The 13,619-nt window shown below is 41.8% G+C and overlaps 1 protein-coding gene across 7 annotated transcripts in view; it reads left to right on the top strand.

Moving 5' to 3' along the window:
* The window catches only part of SENP5 (SUMO specific peptidase 5), a 156,322-nt gene that overhangs the window by 41,798 nt on the left and 100,905 nt on the right, over positions 1 to 13,619 (top strand). For 4 of the 7 annotated variants that reach the window (XM_079314873.1, XM_079314874.1, XM_079314876.1 and 1 more), the window contains exons 1-6: positions 1,326 to 2,449; positions 5,533 to 5,638; positions 5,786 to 5,933; positions 6,551 to 6,598; positions 8,514 to 8,591; positions 11,835 to 11,972. In XM_079314873.1, coding sequence (XP_079170999.1) covers positions 1,492 to 2,449; positions 5,533 to 5,638; positions 5,786 to 5,933; positions 6,551 to 6,598; positions 8,514 to 8,591; positions 11,835 to 11,972 — 1,476 coding nt within the window. In that variant the 5' untranslated portion in view covers positions 1,326 to 1,491. Of the gene's footprint in view, positions 1 to 903; positions 2,450 to 5,532; positions 5,639 to 5,785; positions 5,934 to 6,550; positions 6,599 to 8,513; positions 8,592 to 11,834; positions 11,973 to 13,619 lie in introns of those variants that run through there. The other 3 variants (XM_079314878.1, XM_079314877.1, XM_079314879.1) reach the window with 2 other exon arrangements.

The raw sequence follows: 13,619 nt of genomic DNA on the forward strand, positions 1-13,619 counted from the left end.
TGGTGAGGGTGGGGCAATTTACATGAAGCATCCCATGTTGAGTGTGCTGCTTTTGCCTTCCCCTTGTGTTTCTGGACTCTTCTAATTTTTCATTAATATTTTTAACTACTTAGTGAAGATAAACAGATATTACTGCATGCTTTACATGCTTGTGTAATCTCAGATATATCCTTATTGAACACTTTGAGATGCAGGTTTTTTAGTGGGGAAAGGAATTTTTAAGATTAGCTGCTGTGCTGCATTGGTACTGCTTTGTTAATGCAAAGATAAACACTGATTATAGAAACTGATACTGGTGGTGTCACATAGAATGACGTGTTGCTGTAAATATAGAGCAATTACTTCGGGAGTAAACTGTGTCATTCTTTATCTAGTCAGAGAATCAATTTCTGTGGGTGTTTGTGTTTTGCTGTTCCTTTAAAGGAAAACTTTGTGAGCTTGTGTTTTCAGAGCCTGATCACGTTTATTGCACAAGAGTAAGGGCTCCTTTGTACAGGGCTGATGGGGTGGGGTACCTGCACATGCTTTTTGATAACTTGGACTTCAAAGTTTTGTTTTTCAAAAGCCTTTTGAGGCAAGCTGGTTAACTGTGCTTGCCCTGGGCATAGGCAGTGAGAGAGGTTTAACCTCAGGCTAGAGTCGTGAATTGCATATGGGGAGCATGGGATGGGTGGGAATTACCTGTTTATTGCTCTACCTCTAGGGAAGGTAAATGGGCAAAGCCGGTTTACACACTGAGCCACTGCAACTGTGACTTGTTTTTCCTTTTGGTGGAAGTGAAAATATCTTAGGGAATGTGGGGTTGTGAGGAGGAGTGGAATTTTAGATAGGCATGGGGCCTTAGTGTTTTGCTATTATGTTACAGTCCAGATAACTCTGAAATAATTTCCCTTATTCTTTCAGCTGTTTTTGAAGATTATAATGCAGCAGAAAAATGAAAAGCCATAGAAGACATTTGCTTTGGCAAAGCAGTCAGCTGCTGGCCCAGTCTGGAAGATGGACCACTGTTTTTGGGAAGCTTGGGAAATACTGCTTCCAAAAGCAAGTTTTCCTTACTTAGAAGAGAAGACAGAGTGCTCAGCTATTTGTGACCTTAAATCACAACAAACAGTGCAGAAGGAAGAAACTTGAGCTCCAAAGCAGGTGGGCTCCTGGTGTGCTTCTAAGTGCAGAAACCAGTCCAAAAACGACTGTTGCAGTAGTTACAAAACTACTGAGAGCAAAAGGATCCTGTTCCTATCAAGCTTGTCTGGAGAAGCAGTAAGGAAACTCAACAATGAATCCTTTCAGAGTGAAGATCCCTTGAATGAAGAATTTGAAACTGTTGCTGTTTTCAATAGCATCTCTGGCCATATCCATTATGTCTCATGTGGCTGGCTGGAAGGTGCTGCCTTACCTGTAAAGAAAGGTAGTTTTGTCTATAGCGGGGAGAAGAGCAATAATGATGAGGGCAACACAGTCCTGGTAGTTTTAAAACAACTGTAAAAGGAAATGCTGTTGCAAAGGGAGTGGAATGGAACTTGTGGCCCCTTGACAGCTCTAAAGAGGTCCAAATTTAACCATCATACTGTAAAAAAGAGATTTTTATTTATGATGCATAAGAAACTTTCTATGGTTAGGTTTCGGTATAGAATCATAAAATTCCCGAAATTTCGAGCAAGAGGCAAGACTTGCAAATTAAGAAAAATCAAGCGAAGGTGGGTGCAGAAAGTTACAAGGGACCATCAAGAAACACTTCAGCAGGATTTTGAAAGTGGATTGTGTAATTTGTTTTCCTCCTGGAAATCTAAAAGTAAGCGTCTTTGGAAGCGGTACCGCTTATCAGATATGAACAATAATACACCCAAATCTCTAGGAGCGGAGAGCGAAATATGTGCACCCCAGATCTGCCACACACAGGATGTGCCTGCTGAGCCCTGCTCTGAGGATCCAGCATCCAGAGGGCAGGATGGCAGTGTGGATGCTGTCCCACCAGAACTGCATCTTAGAGCTTCTCCAGAGGCTGAAACCTTGCACCAGGTGGAGACCAACGGGGCTCTGGCAGAGGATCATTGCTCTGACATTGTCGTCTCTGTGACAGGAAAAGAAATTGCTGTTTCGGATCAAGATGGTGCAGAATCCAAGGAGGTTGTGGGTGTAGATGGAATGACACTGTTGCAATCCTCATTGCAGGATTCTGATGTCAGTGATAATTTTGCAAATGGACCTTTCTCCATGGAGCTGACACAGAATGAGGACAGCTCTAGCCAGATGGAAGTAGAAGGCTCCTTAAACTTGGACATTTTTAGTTCAAAATTACTAGATCATCCTTACTGTAAAAGTCCTCTTGAGGAGCCTTCACCAGAAAGCACAGGAAAAAATCTGAAATCAGGAACTCGGAAGGGAGGCAAAAGGAACAGTCAGAAAACATCCCGGGTGGCTGATGAGCAGTTGGCAGCGTGGCTTTGTGGTATACCTTTTAAATATCTTAGGGCATCCAGGAGTTCCTGAAATATGCATGTGTTGTGGAGTTTACGTGTTGTGTTAATTCCTTTATAAAAATGGTTGCTTACTCTGAATTGTAAAGGTCACTTAGCATAATATTTGATTAAATGAGGCTGCAAAGAGGAGAGCTGCATGAATGAGGAACAAATGAATGTTTATCTGATAAGCTATTTTAAGACTATTTTGTTTTAGATAATACTATGTTGTTTAATTGGAATGTGCGGAAAACTGTTGGTAGAAATCTTAAATATCTTACCATGTGGAATGAAAAAATTCAGGTTTTTAACCAGTTTGACAGTTGTTATTCTTAATTTGGTTTTGGAAAATCCTAGATATTCTAATAATTCCTTCTACCCTTTTACTCTCTTCTTTTGCTCTTAGTCTTAAAGTAAATCATTAAAACTGAGGTTTTAATAGCCATATACTCTTCATTGTCCCTTAGTTTTCTCTCCAGATGTTCATAGAGTAAGTTTAATGAGCCCTATGAGACAATATTTTTTAAAAAGACTAGTTTTAGCAAAGCAAAAAGGCTTTGGGGTCTTTTTGTGCTATGCTGAGCATGCAGTATTTGATAGGCTCTAAAGAGGAGCATGATAAAAATAGTAATTGGTGTCTTATTTGTATGTAGCACCTTTCTACACACAGAGTAAGGAGCAGTAAGCTAACATGTGCCATCTTGTGCCATCAGTGTAACTTCAGAGATGTTCTGATAACTTCCTGTGGAGATACTGCTTTTTAGAGTCCCATAAACTTCAAGCTGGTGTCAGTGAGTGTTGAAGGAATTGTTTGAAGTTTGACTTGCTCTGACTTTTCTGCCTACCTCCTTGTCCTTCAATTTTGCAATTGATTTCTCTGAAACAAAGTGCAAAGAAGGAGATAGTGAACCTCAAGAGAGGAGTTAGCTGTCCACATCCATACCTGTAAGTTAGTGTGGGATGTGTATCTCTGTGGCTGGCTTTATGTAATCCAGCCAGGACCAGATGTTGTGTGAGAAATTGAGAGAAACTGTGGTAACCCAGTGAAGAGATCAGTTCTGCAATGGAATTTTAAAGTTTATCCATCAGAAAAAGAGATGTAGTCCTTCTATAACAGACAAAATCCAAGGTCGTATCAGGGTGGCAAAGGTTAAAGTTTTGTTGTCTGATAGTACTTCTGAGTTCTCTCAGCTGAGAAGCTGTAAAGAAGAATTTTAGTTGTGATATAACTGTGTACAGGAGCTCTTGTCTGTTTAGGAGTGTTGTTAATAATTAACTGCACCCTAAAAAATAGTGCTAACCTGGCAAGAGTTCCTGGGGTAGAAACATGAAGGAGGTGCAAGTGTTAGGGCTGCTCTTGGGTTTTGAATTTCTCTGCAGCAGCTGAATGGGATGTTAATGGGCTGCAATGCTTAGTGCATTCTGAAGTGCTATTAGGTATCAAACAGCCCCATGGTAAATCCTGTTCATGATAGGTATCTGATTTTGCCCCAGGGTTGAACTTTGTATTCTCATCCTTGAGTTACACCAGCCCAAGTGAGGCCAGTATTGCTGGAGGTCTGGAACTTTGCTGCTCTTAGTTGTAATGACAAGAACAGTCCTTCATCTGTGTATTAATAAGAAGTCTTAAAAAAATTTATGTATTAAAACAGAATAAATTATAAGTCCCATGCATTGTCTAGCTAGACTTCTAGCCAGAGTGAGAAACATCTTCCCTGTCACAGTGTACTGAGATGTAAGGGATAAAAGTTGTTAGGCAAATGTGTGGCAGAGTTGCAAGGAAGGTTCTTTTCCCATGAAGAATGCTTCATTTGATCTTGCTCTTCAATCCTCCCTCCCTTCCTTCTGTCACACTTCTCGTTGTATCTTCACTGCTACTCTCAACTCCTTGTGTTTTGGATTTTTTCTTGGTCTGTCTTCTTTGGTTTTTATTCTTACTGCTGTTCTGCTGGAACTTTTTCTGTACAATGTTTCTCTCATCTTGATTTTTCCTATCCCAATCTTGAAAGTTTCCAGGAAATGTTCTTAAAGCCTTAGTAAGCACACACTGTCTATCCAGTGATGCTCTGCCATCACACCCCAGCCTCAGAAGAGTCCTGGATTTAGGATTAAGGCAGTTTTCCTGGACTCTGAACTCAGATCCAGCTTTCTGTACACAGAACACATGTTTTCTGCTGCATCTGAAAATTCATTTTCAGAGAGCTGGACAACTTGGTCTTTTTTCTCTTGTTTACTAGCAAGTGTTGAAATCCTGTTCTCCATTCTCTTTCATTCTCAGACTGGTTTTGGATGCTTGTATGGAATTTATATCTCTAGTGTTCCAGTCTTGTATTTGAGAAAGAAAAGAAGTCTATTTCCTAGGTTTTTCAATTCCTCCAGCATTCATCTCTTCATTATTTCCAAGCTGATATATTTTTCTGGTGTGGTTGTTCAGTGTTTTCCTGGGCAATAGCAGGCTGACGTGGCTCTGTGTGTCACCTTAAATGCCATCCCCAGGATACAAGGGTAAAGGAGTTAAACTTGCTGGGAGTCTGTCTGGTGTCTTTTCTGTTCACTGTGGTGCTGCAGCGGGACTGAGCAGACTGCAAACACTGCCAGCTCCAGCTGCCTGCATTTGAGGAGAGTCATTCTGCCTGCCATAAGGACAGGATACTGGCTTTTCAGTGAAACCTGTTGCAGGAACTGATGGCTTTTCACGTTGCAGTAAAATGATTTAAAATGTTAATTGAAGTAGGGAAGGGGATAGATTCTTCTCTAGCACTGGTATAATTAGTTTGCTGCAGATATGTATGTGTATGACAAGAGCAGGGGCTGATCTTTTCCTGTGAAGCTGAGTGATCAGATTCGTGCATTTTTATTTTTGTCCTTCTTCCCCTACCCTGGCTTTTATTTAATGTTGCCAATTTGAGATTAGTTTTCTTAAATACTTACTTGCCATGTGTGGTGCTGCATGTTGGTTGGGTGCAGAATGACTGGTGCTTGTACCTGTAAGAACTGAGAGCTTTATTGGATTGGTGAACTCAGAAGATTTTTTTTATATGTTTGCACTTTCATTTTTCTGGTATATTTAAAGGATTCCTAGATGAAGTTATGAAGAAATATGGCAGTTTAGTACCACTCTGTGAAAAAGATGTCATGGGAAGATTGAAAGAAGTTTTTAATGAAGATTTCTCCCATAGGTATGTAGCAGTATCACATTGTACACCTAGTAAAGAGCAAATCACTTGCATTGCTACTGCATGCTCTACATATGACAGCTAACAGAGCAGAGTCCATTTGACATGACTTTGACTTGATTTTTCTCTACCTTTTCAATCCTGTTTTAGAAAACCTTTTATCACCAGGGAAATCATGAAGTATCGGGAAAAGCATCCAAAAACCTCCACTTGCAATTTCCGGGTCTTCTATAATAAGCACATGCTAGATATGGATGATTTGGCTACACTGGAAGGCCAGAACTGGCTGAATGACCAGGTCAGAGATGCTTGGTGTTTATGTGCTTCCCTAACCCTTTTTAGCCCATTTGTATTAGAATACCAGTTGTACACTTTCTGCTGACATTACAGGTGGACTGTCCTTATTTCATACTTCACAAGTAGAAGGAGTGGTGAGCAGTTTTTACAGTGACAGGTGCAGTAAATGTGGAAGCTGGGAGGTGTCACAATTAGACTGTTTCCTTTTGAAGAAATTATGTACTATTTTGATAAAATAGTGGCTACCCATGTAGGTTTTAGTAACTTTCCCCATCCCCAGTTTTAGCAGATTACAAGAGTGACAGAGTGAAACAGCAAACTGTGGCCCACAGCCAAAAAACAAGGAAGGCTGCAGAGCCCAGGGCATGCACCAGTAGATTTAAATTGAATTAAACTGCATTTAAGATTGAGGCAGACTTCAAGCAGCCAGTTACAGTCTCTCTCCAGGATGACCACTATTAGTTGTAGAGTGCTTGTCCTTCAGACAACATGGCTCTAAAGGCTCCTCTCCATACTGCTGGTTTAAGTGGGCAGGAACCTATGTTTTATTGGGCATTTCTGAATTTGGGTTTTAAAAAATTGTGATGCATGTATTTAACTATTTGCAAACTCTTCCAGATAATTAACATGTATGGTGAGCTCGTAATGGATGCAGTCCCTGAAAAGGTGAGGAGGTTTTATTATTTCACAAATGTACTTAATGAGAAATGGAGAGGGGAGGGTGAAACTTTGTACACTTCAAGCAGAGAATCAGGATTTAACTCGATGATAGTCTGAATGGTTCCATTGCAGTTTGCTGCTGTGTGCTGCTCAGATTTTCTACCTTCCCTTTTCCCTTTGCAGTGTTGCTGCTGTTGTTTCAGGAGCTGAGTGTATTAACTCTGCAGGTGGTCTCTCTTGTAGCCTATTGTTGCTGATGTACCTGTAGAAGACAGGTGTCCTGTTTTGGCCAATCCCACTCTCCTTACTTCCCTGGAGGTTTCTGTTTCCAGCTTATCTGCTTCTGAAGTGCTGTATTCATGGCTTTGCTCACCAGCCTGGTGTTTCAGCTGAAATTTCTGATGGAGATGGATTTCTGCTGAGATGACAAACCATGAGTGTTAGCATCTGAACCATGCACATGTGCTGCTTGCACTCACCCTCCCACCCACCTCGTAGCTGTGGGGGCTGTAACAGCTCAAGCTGTGTCAGCTGCCTGCCTGGTGAATGTGAATTTCTGTGGAGCTGCTTGGTTCCCTGGCAGCATTGACTCTGCAGGACTCTGTTTTGTGCATCCTCCTCAGAATGCTTACAGCTTTGCAACTGCAGTGCCTGACTGCTGGTGGCAGTTGAGAGAAAGAAAGCAAAAAAAAAAAAGTAATCAAGATAACACCCCCCACCCCACTCAATTTGTGATTAAATTTGCAGCAGTGACAATTATAAAAACCCATCTGTTTACTAGTAGGGCAGAACAGTTTTCAGGTGAGACCACAAAGGAAGAACCAAACAAAGCCATTTTTAGATGAGCTCTGCACAATGTAACTCTTTAAATCTTCAAGCTCTGAAGAAATAGTGTTGTTGCTTTGATTGGAGATGATGGTGATTCTTCATTAGTATTCTCTGTATTTCCTGAGTGTGCTAGGCTTGGGGTATTGGAGATTGTATCTGTTTGCTTGTGTCTGCTTTTTCTTCCTAGTGCATAATTGAAATCCTCATGGGAGATTTTGTGCTGGTACCTCAGAATGTGGTTTTGAAGTCTGTTGGCATAGCTAATGGGTGTTAGACTGTGTTCTCAGATGCTGAATTTTCTTTTTTTTTTTTTTTCAAGTAACAACTCAAGCCTTCTACCACCTCTACACCAGCAGAATTATTATAAACAGATGTTGCAGATTTCTATTTGTATTAATCTGTTCCTATAATTGCAAGAAGCTAAGTACAGGAATAATAGTGTTAACCTGGAGCTAATTTTTTTTTTGCATAAGCCTACATTTTTTGTCATAAATGTCAGTTTTCACTTACCAAATGGATTGGTCATATGTTAAAAATACTTCTCAACAGCAGAATATTGTTCGTGTTGGGAACTGGTCATAAGAGCTGAATACCAAAAACAATGTTGTTGGACTAAATCTCATAACTGTTTTGATCAATTTTCTTTTTCTGAGTCTCAGCTTCCAGCAACTAAAGCCAGAAGTTACTCCCTTCTCTACCATCCCCTCTTTTTCCAGTCCAGTGTTCTCTTCCTTGTTCCCTGTAAAGAAAACAAAAGCTAATTCCTTGTCCTAGTGTTTTTCTCCCAAGTCCGTTCTCAACAAAAAAATTAAACATGATATGCCTGGAGATACAAAAATGTAAATACAAATGCTGCAGTGGCTCACATGATATATTACGGGGAAATAAGGCTTATTTTATTAGCTTGCTGAAGAACAGTAATAGTTGAGGCTTGGCAAAGCCTCTGTTTGTCCCTACTGGGGTTCTGTTTCTAAACCTGCATTAAATATTGCCTCATTACAAGTTGTTTTGTATAAATTATCCTGGGGGAAGGGGAATGACTGTGCATGAAAATTTCTGTGCTCATTCCTCTTCTCTCTCTCTCTCTCTTTAGGTTCATTTCTTTAACAGCTTTTTTCATAGACAGCTCGTAACCAAAGGCTATAATGGGGTGAAACGATGGACTAAAAAGGTACCTTTAGCAGGGTGTGATCAGTGCTGGGGGTCTGCTGGGCTGGGCTCAGTCACTAGCTTGAAGCTGGGTTACAGTGTGTTATTTGCAAAGGATGGGTTAGCAAAGGAGCTGTACAAAGCAGGGAGGCTTGATGGAAATAGTAGTGTGGCATTATTAGGGTATGTTGTACTTGGAATGGCTAAATCTTCAGTGGGAGGTTATCTCTTTGTGTATGTTCATGTAAGTTGTTAATTTAACTGCAAGAAATGTCTCTTACTGCTCCTGACAGTGCCAGGTACACTAATCTACAGGGGGGCAGACTTAATTCTGCTTCTTCCTTTTATCTCAAACTGGTATTCTCTGACAAAATCAAATTTTTACTCCAAGTAACACATACCAGGTACTAGAAAGCAGAAAAGAGCCACATGGTTAATACACCAGACTGTTGTTCTCATGACAAGAACAGAATTCACCTCGCTTTCTAGAACCCACACTGGATCGTGGGCATGATATTTTCAGGGGCAGCTAATGCAAAAAGAAATACTCTCTTTTTATCTTTTTTTTCTCTGAACATTTGTCCTTTCTAATATGGGAGATGAGGCAAGACTAATCAAAGGCCATGTTTGAATGTATGATCTTTCTGCAGAAGTACTTAAATAGCACACATCTGTGAAATGCTAGAGATGAACTCATTATCCAAATATAAAATCTATTCATATAATTTATTAAAAATCTCTTTAAAGAGAGATGGAATATCTGTGCTTAATATTCCCACATACTATTTTTTAAGTGTTCCTTTTCTCCAGCAACCCAAGTTTTGTAAAAAGTCCCAAAATTAAGGTAGATTCTGGAACAGGATCTGTATTGTTTTTGCTGCTGAGAGGTACCTGATGAGACAGGACAAGTTTTAGGTATTCACACTTAAATTCCTGAATAATCTCTCAAGCAAGAATGAGAACTAGGCAGTTTCTATGGGAAGGATTCTGTAGACTCCTTCATCGTGCAATGTGCAATTAAGGGGAATTTGTTTCTGCTCTTTAAACACACCAAGTATTGCACCATGTTTTTTAAATGTTCTCTCCTGAGATACAGGATGTCCTGTGTGATTTCAGAGCTCCTGTTTGCTTCTGTCCCTTCTGATCACCCATCACACTGGCACTCCTGATCTGTGTCATGGCACAGAGCAGGCTCTGCTCTCTTGGTGAAGTGAATCTGGGTTGCCCCCATTCTTCAGTTCATAACTAAAGGCCCCACTTCTGGCTGCCTGTTTCTACTCTCCTGCTGCAGGGTTGCACACCTGCAGTAATCCCACAACTAGGGCCGCGTGAGGACTCTTCAGTTTCATGTGGCTCTGCTGTTGCTGGACATCACAGAAGATGTAGTTCATTTATCTTCCTCCAGTTTTCCTTTGTGGTCTCAGCTTGCTGCTGGCTGACATCCCCCTGCTTCTCTCCAAGAATGATGGATCAGTGTGTAGCAGAGTGCTGTAATCCGGTCGGGAAGCAGTTTCTGCAGGTGGGAGCAGGGTCGATGCTTGTCACAATCAAAGGACTGTTGTGATTCAGGCTCGGCTGGTAACTGCTGTGAATGCCCAGACCTTTTTGTCTCTTCAACTTCCCTTTGTTACTTAAGAAATAGACTTTTCTTTCCTACAAAAGACCTGCTCTTGCTAGTAGTGTTGCAATTATGTACTGTTCAAATTGCACAGTGCTTAAAAAAAAAAAAAAACAGAAAAAAGCTTAGAAATCTTCCCACAGGATGAGTTCATTTAGTTCACTATTCTATTTTTGCTTATTTTCGGGACAGTGCCACCAAAACCCCAGTAATTAGACATTTTTTTCAAGAGGAGCTGGGAGAAGGAAGATCATGAAAGGTCTGGCTTGGCTGGCTTCCAAAAGCGTAAGGGCTCATCTGCCATACAGACACCGGGGGTGTTGCATCTCATCTACTTGTTCTGTACTTCAGGACCTTTTCCCTTGTTTGCTTGCCTGTGACCACAGTACATCTGTTGCAAAGTTAGCTTTGAGAGAGGATGAATCTGCTCTACCTTCTAACCCTCCTTTCCTCTGCTCACCAAAGCATCCTGCACTCCTCTGCCTTCCTCTGGCACATCCCAGAGCCTGTGTTAGAGCAGAAGGGGTTTGCAAACTGCAAACTTGCTGTTTTTGTGGGATGTTTAATTACAGCTTCTTCATAGAATCGTGGAATGGTTAGGGTTGGAATAGACCTTACACATCATCCAGTTCCAACCCCCTGCCATGGGCAGAGACACCTTCCACTATCCCAAACTGTCCAAGCCCTGTCCAGCCTGACCTTGAACACTTCCAGGGGTGGGGCAGCCACAGCTTCTTCTGGCAACCTGTGCCTAGATCTCACCACCCCCACAGGGAAGAATTAATTTCTTACATCTAATCTAAACCTGTTCTCTGTCAGTTTAAACCCATTCCTTCTTGTTCTGTCCCTCCATGCCCTTGTCCAAAGTCTGTCTCCAGTTTGTTGTAGCACTTTAGGTACTAGAAGGTTCCATAAGGTCTCTACAGGGCCTTCACTTCTCCAGACTGGGCAGCCCCAACTCCCTCAGTCTGTCTTCATAGCAGAGGCCTCTGAACATCTTTTTGGCTTCCTCTGGACCTGCTCCAACAGATCTTTTCTTAGGTATGGGGCCTCAGAGCTGGACACAGCACTGCAGGGGTCTCCTGTGAGAGCAGTGGAAGGGCAGAATCTCCTCCCTGACTTGCTGGCCTCACTGCTTGTGATACAGCCCAGCCTGCAGTTGGCTTTCTGAGCTGTGAATGCACATTGCTGCCTTGTGTTGAGCTTCTCATCAACAACCCTTAAGTTTGTCACCTACTCACAAAGCAGCTCTGATAGAAATGAGTGGTGCTGCACTGAACAAGTGTCATTACTGGAGAGATGTAGCTAACCTAAAACTGAGGCTCAGTTGTATTGCCATCATTTCCTAACAAATCAACTTCAGCACAGATGTTGCAGTGCAACATGAGCAGTATTTTGTCACAAATACAGTAGTGATTAATTCTGACACTGTACAAGGTTCCTCAGCCACTTTCTGGATTATAACTGTATTTTTATTACTGCTGTTAAGTTGTGTATTAGGTAAACATGAATAATATGATGAAAGAGTGGAGGGGGCAAAAGATTTCAGTTATGAAGGAGCAGAGAGGAAACTTGGATACAATTAATCTTTTGCTTTGCTGTATTCTGCCTGTGGAACTGTCTAATATGTGTTGTTCTTTTTGCCAGGTGGACTTGTTTAAAAAGACTCTCTTGTTAATTCCTATTCACCTGGAAGTCCACTGGTCCCTCATTACTGTGAACATCCCCAGTCGAATTATTTCATTTTATGATTCCCAAGGCATTCATTTTAAGTTTTGTGTAGAGGTAAGAGTGACAGCTGTGTCTGCAGAACTGTTTCTTAAACAAAACACTCCCCCTTTGTTTCTGTTCAGCCATAAACTTTAAATGTGGTATGTCTGTCATTGTCTTGCTGTGTATGAAATGAGAATCAGCCTGTCCTGCTGAGGATCTGAAGCACAGAGCTCCAGGGTCACAGCAGAGCCAGGAGCTGAGGTCAGATTGCCTATTGCCCAATTAGCCTGACCATGTAATCAGCACAGCTTTGGTGACTCTGACTTGGCACTCCCACAAAAAGCAGGAGCTCAAAGCCCAGTGCCATGGGGGAGCAGAAGAACCCCAAGGAGAGTGAGGGCATTTCATCTGTGGGGAACTTGTGTTTAGGATAAATGATAAATCGTGGTCCTTTAGGGAATAGGTTGCCTGGGTGAGAGCACAGGACTGAAGATGCTGTAGTGTTGCCCAGTGGGGTTTATGTGTTACTGTGCTATTAACAGTGTGTTGCCTTTTTCCTTGGCCTGCATTGAAACAGGGTGTTTGCCTCTGGTTATAACCCAGTCACCTTTCAGGGCTGCAACCTGACACTGAAGTTAAATTATCAGTCTTCCTGATAAAGAACAGTCAGGAAATTTTTGCTGGGCTTAGCAAATTATAATGACCCTCTTACAAAAGCTAATTCTGTCAACTTAATTGCTTGCTTGATACAGCAGCCCTCTACTTTTAACTGTGTGTAGTTGTTGGCTTACAGAAAAGTAGTAATTATAGTACCCAGGAGAGTTCCCAGCTAGGACTTCTGAATGAAGATAGTATGCCTGCTGGCATTTGCTGAGGATGAAGCTAATGTTTGTCCTGGGAGCAAGAGATCTCATGCTCTCTAGCTTGTGAATGTGCAGTATGAGCCAGCCATCCCTCTTGGCAGCCCTACAATCTCCTGCAGCCTTGCAACAGGGTCTCTCCCATCCCATTCCAGGCAAGGTATTTGCACCTGAGTTGAACCTCATAGACATGAGGAGCTTTTATTTCTGCCTGTTCTAGGGGTAGGAGGGGAGCAATGCCTCAAAATTCACTGTGATCCACACACTAGGGTGAATATTTGTGTGCTGCAGTGTTTAAATTGTGCTATAAATGCCCAGTCTGTTTACAGAGCAGTAGGATTTGCTTAACCCAAGACCATACTCTCATTTATCTTGCTTCCTTCTCTTTGCTTGTGTCAGCCTGGCTTTTTTTTCTTGTATGTCACTAAGGCTCTCCCTGGAGCTTTGTTGATTAGCTGCAGAACTCGAGCATTTTGTACTGAGATTCCAGCAGGAAAATGTGGTCATATTGAATGTAAGGGCCTTGGTGTCAGCCAGTAAGCCAGGAAAGAACACATGCCAGGCTGCTCTGTATTTTTTCTGAATGTCTGGGAGCACTCTGACCTTGTGCCTGGGTGCCAGAGCTAGTCTGGTATGAAGTAGAGCAGTGTACAGTGTGGCTGAGAGGTGTTAGAGCTCCCCTTGATAGACTAATGTGAGCCTTGATGGTAGAAGGCACAGTACCCACCAGAGTTCATTGCTTTACCTCTAGATTTGAGCTCAGCTCCTAATGCTCACCTGAAATTTGTCCTCATTGTCAAAAGGATACCAACCAAGCAGTCAATGTCTCTCTCCTGTTCTTTAGTGGGTGAATAATGTT

The sequence above is a fragment of the Erithacus rubecula genome (genome assembly GCF_903797595.1).
Source record: "Erithacus rubecula genome assembly, chromosome: 11".
In the NCBI taxonomy this organism is placed as follows: Eukaryota; Metazoa; Chordata; class Aves; order Passeriformes; family Muscicapidae; genus Erithacus; species Erithacus rubecula.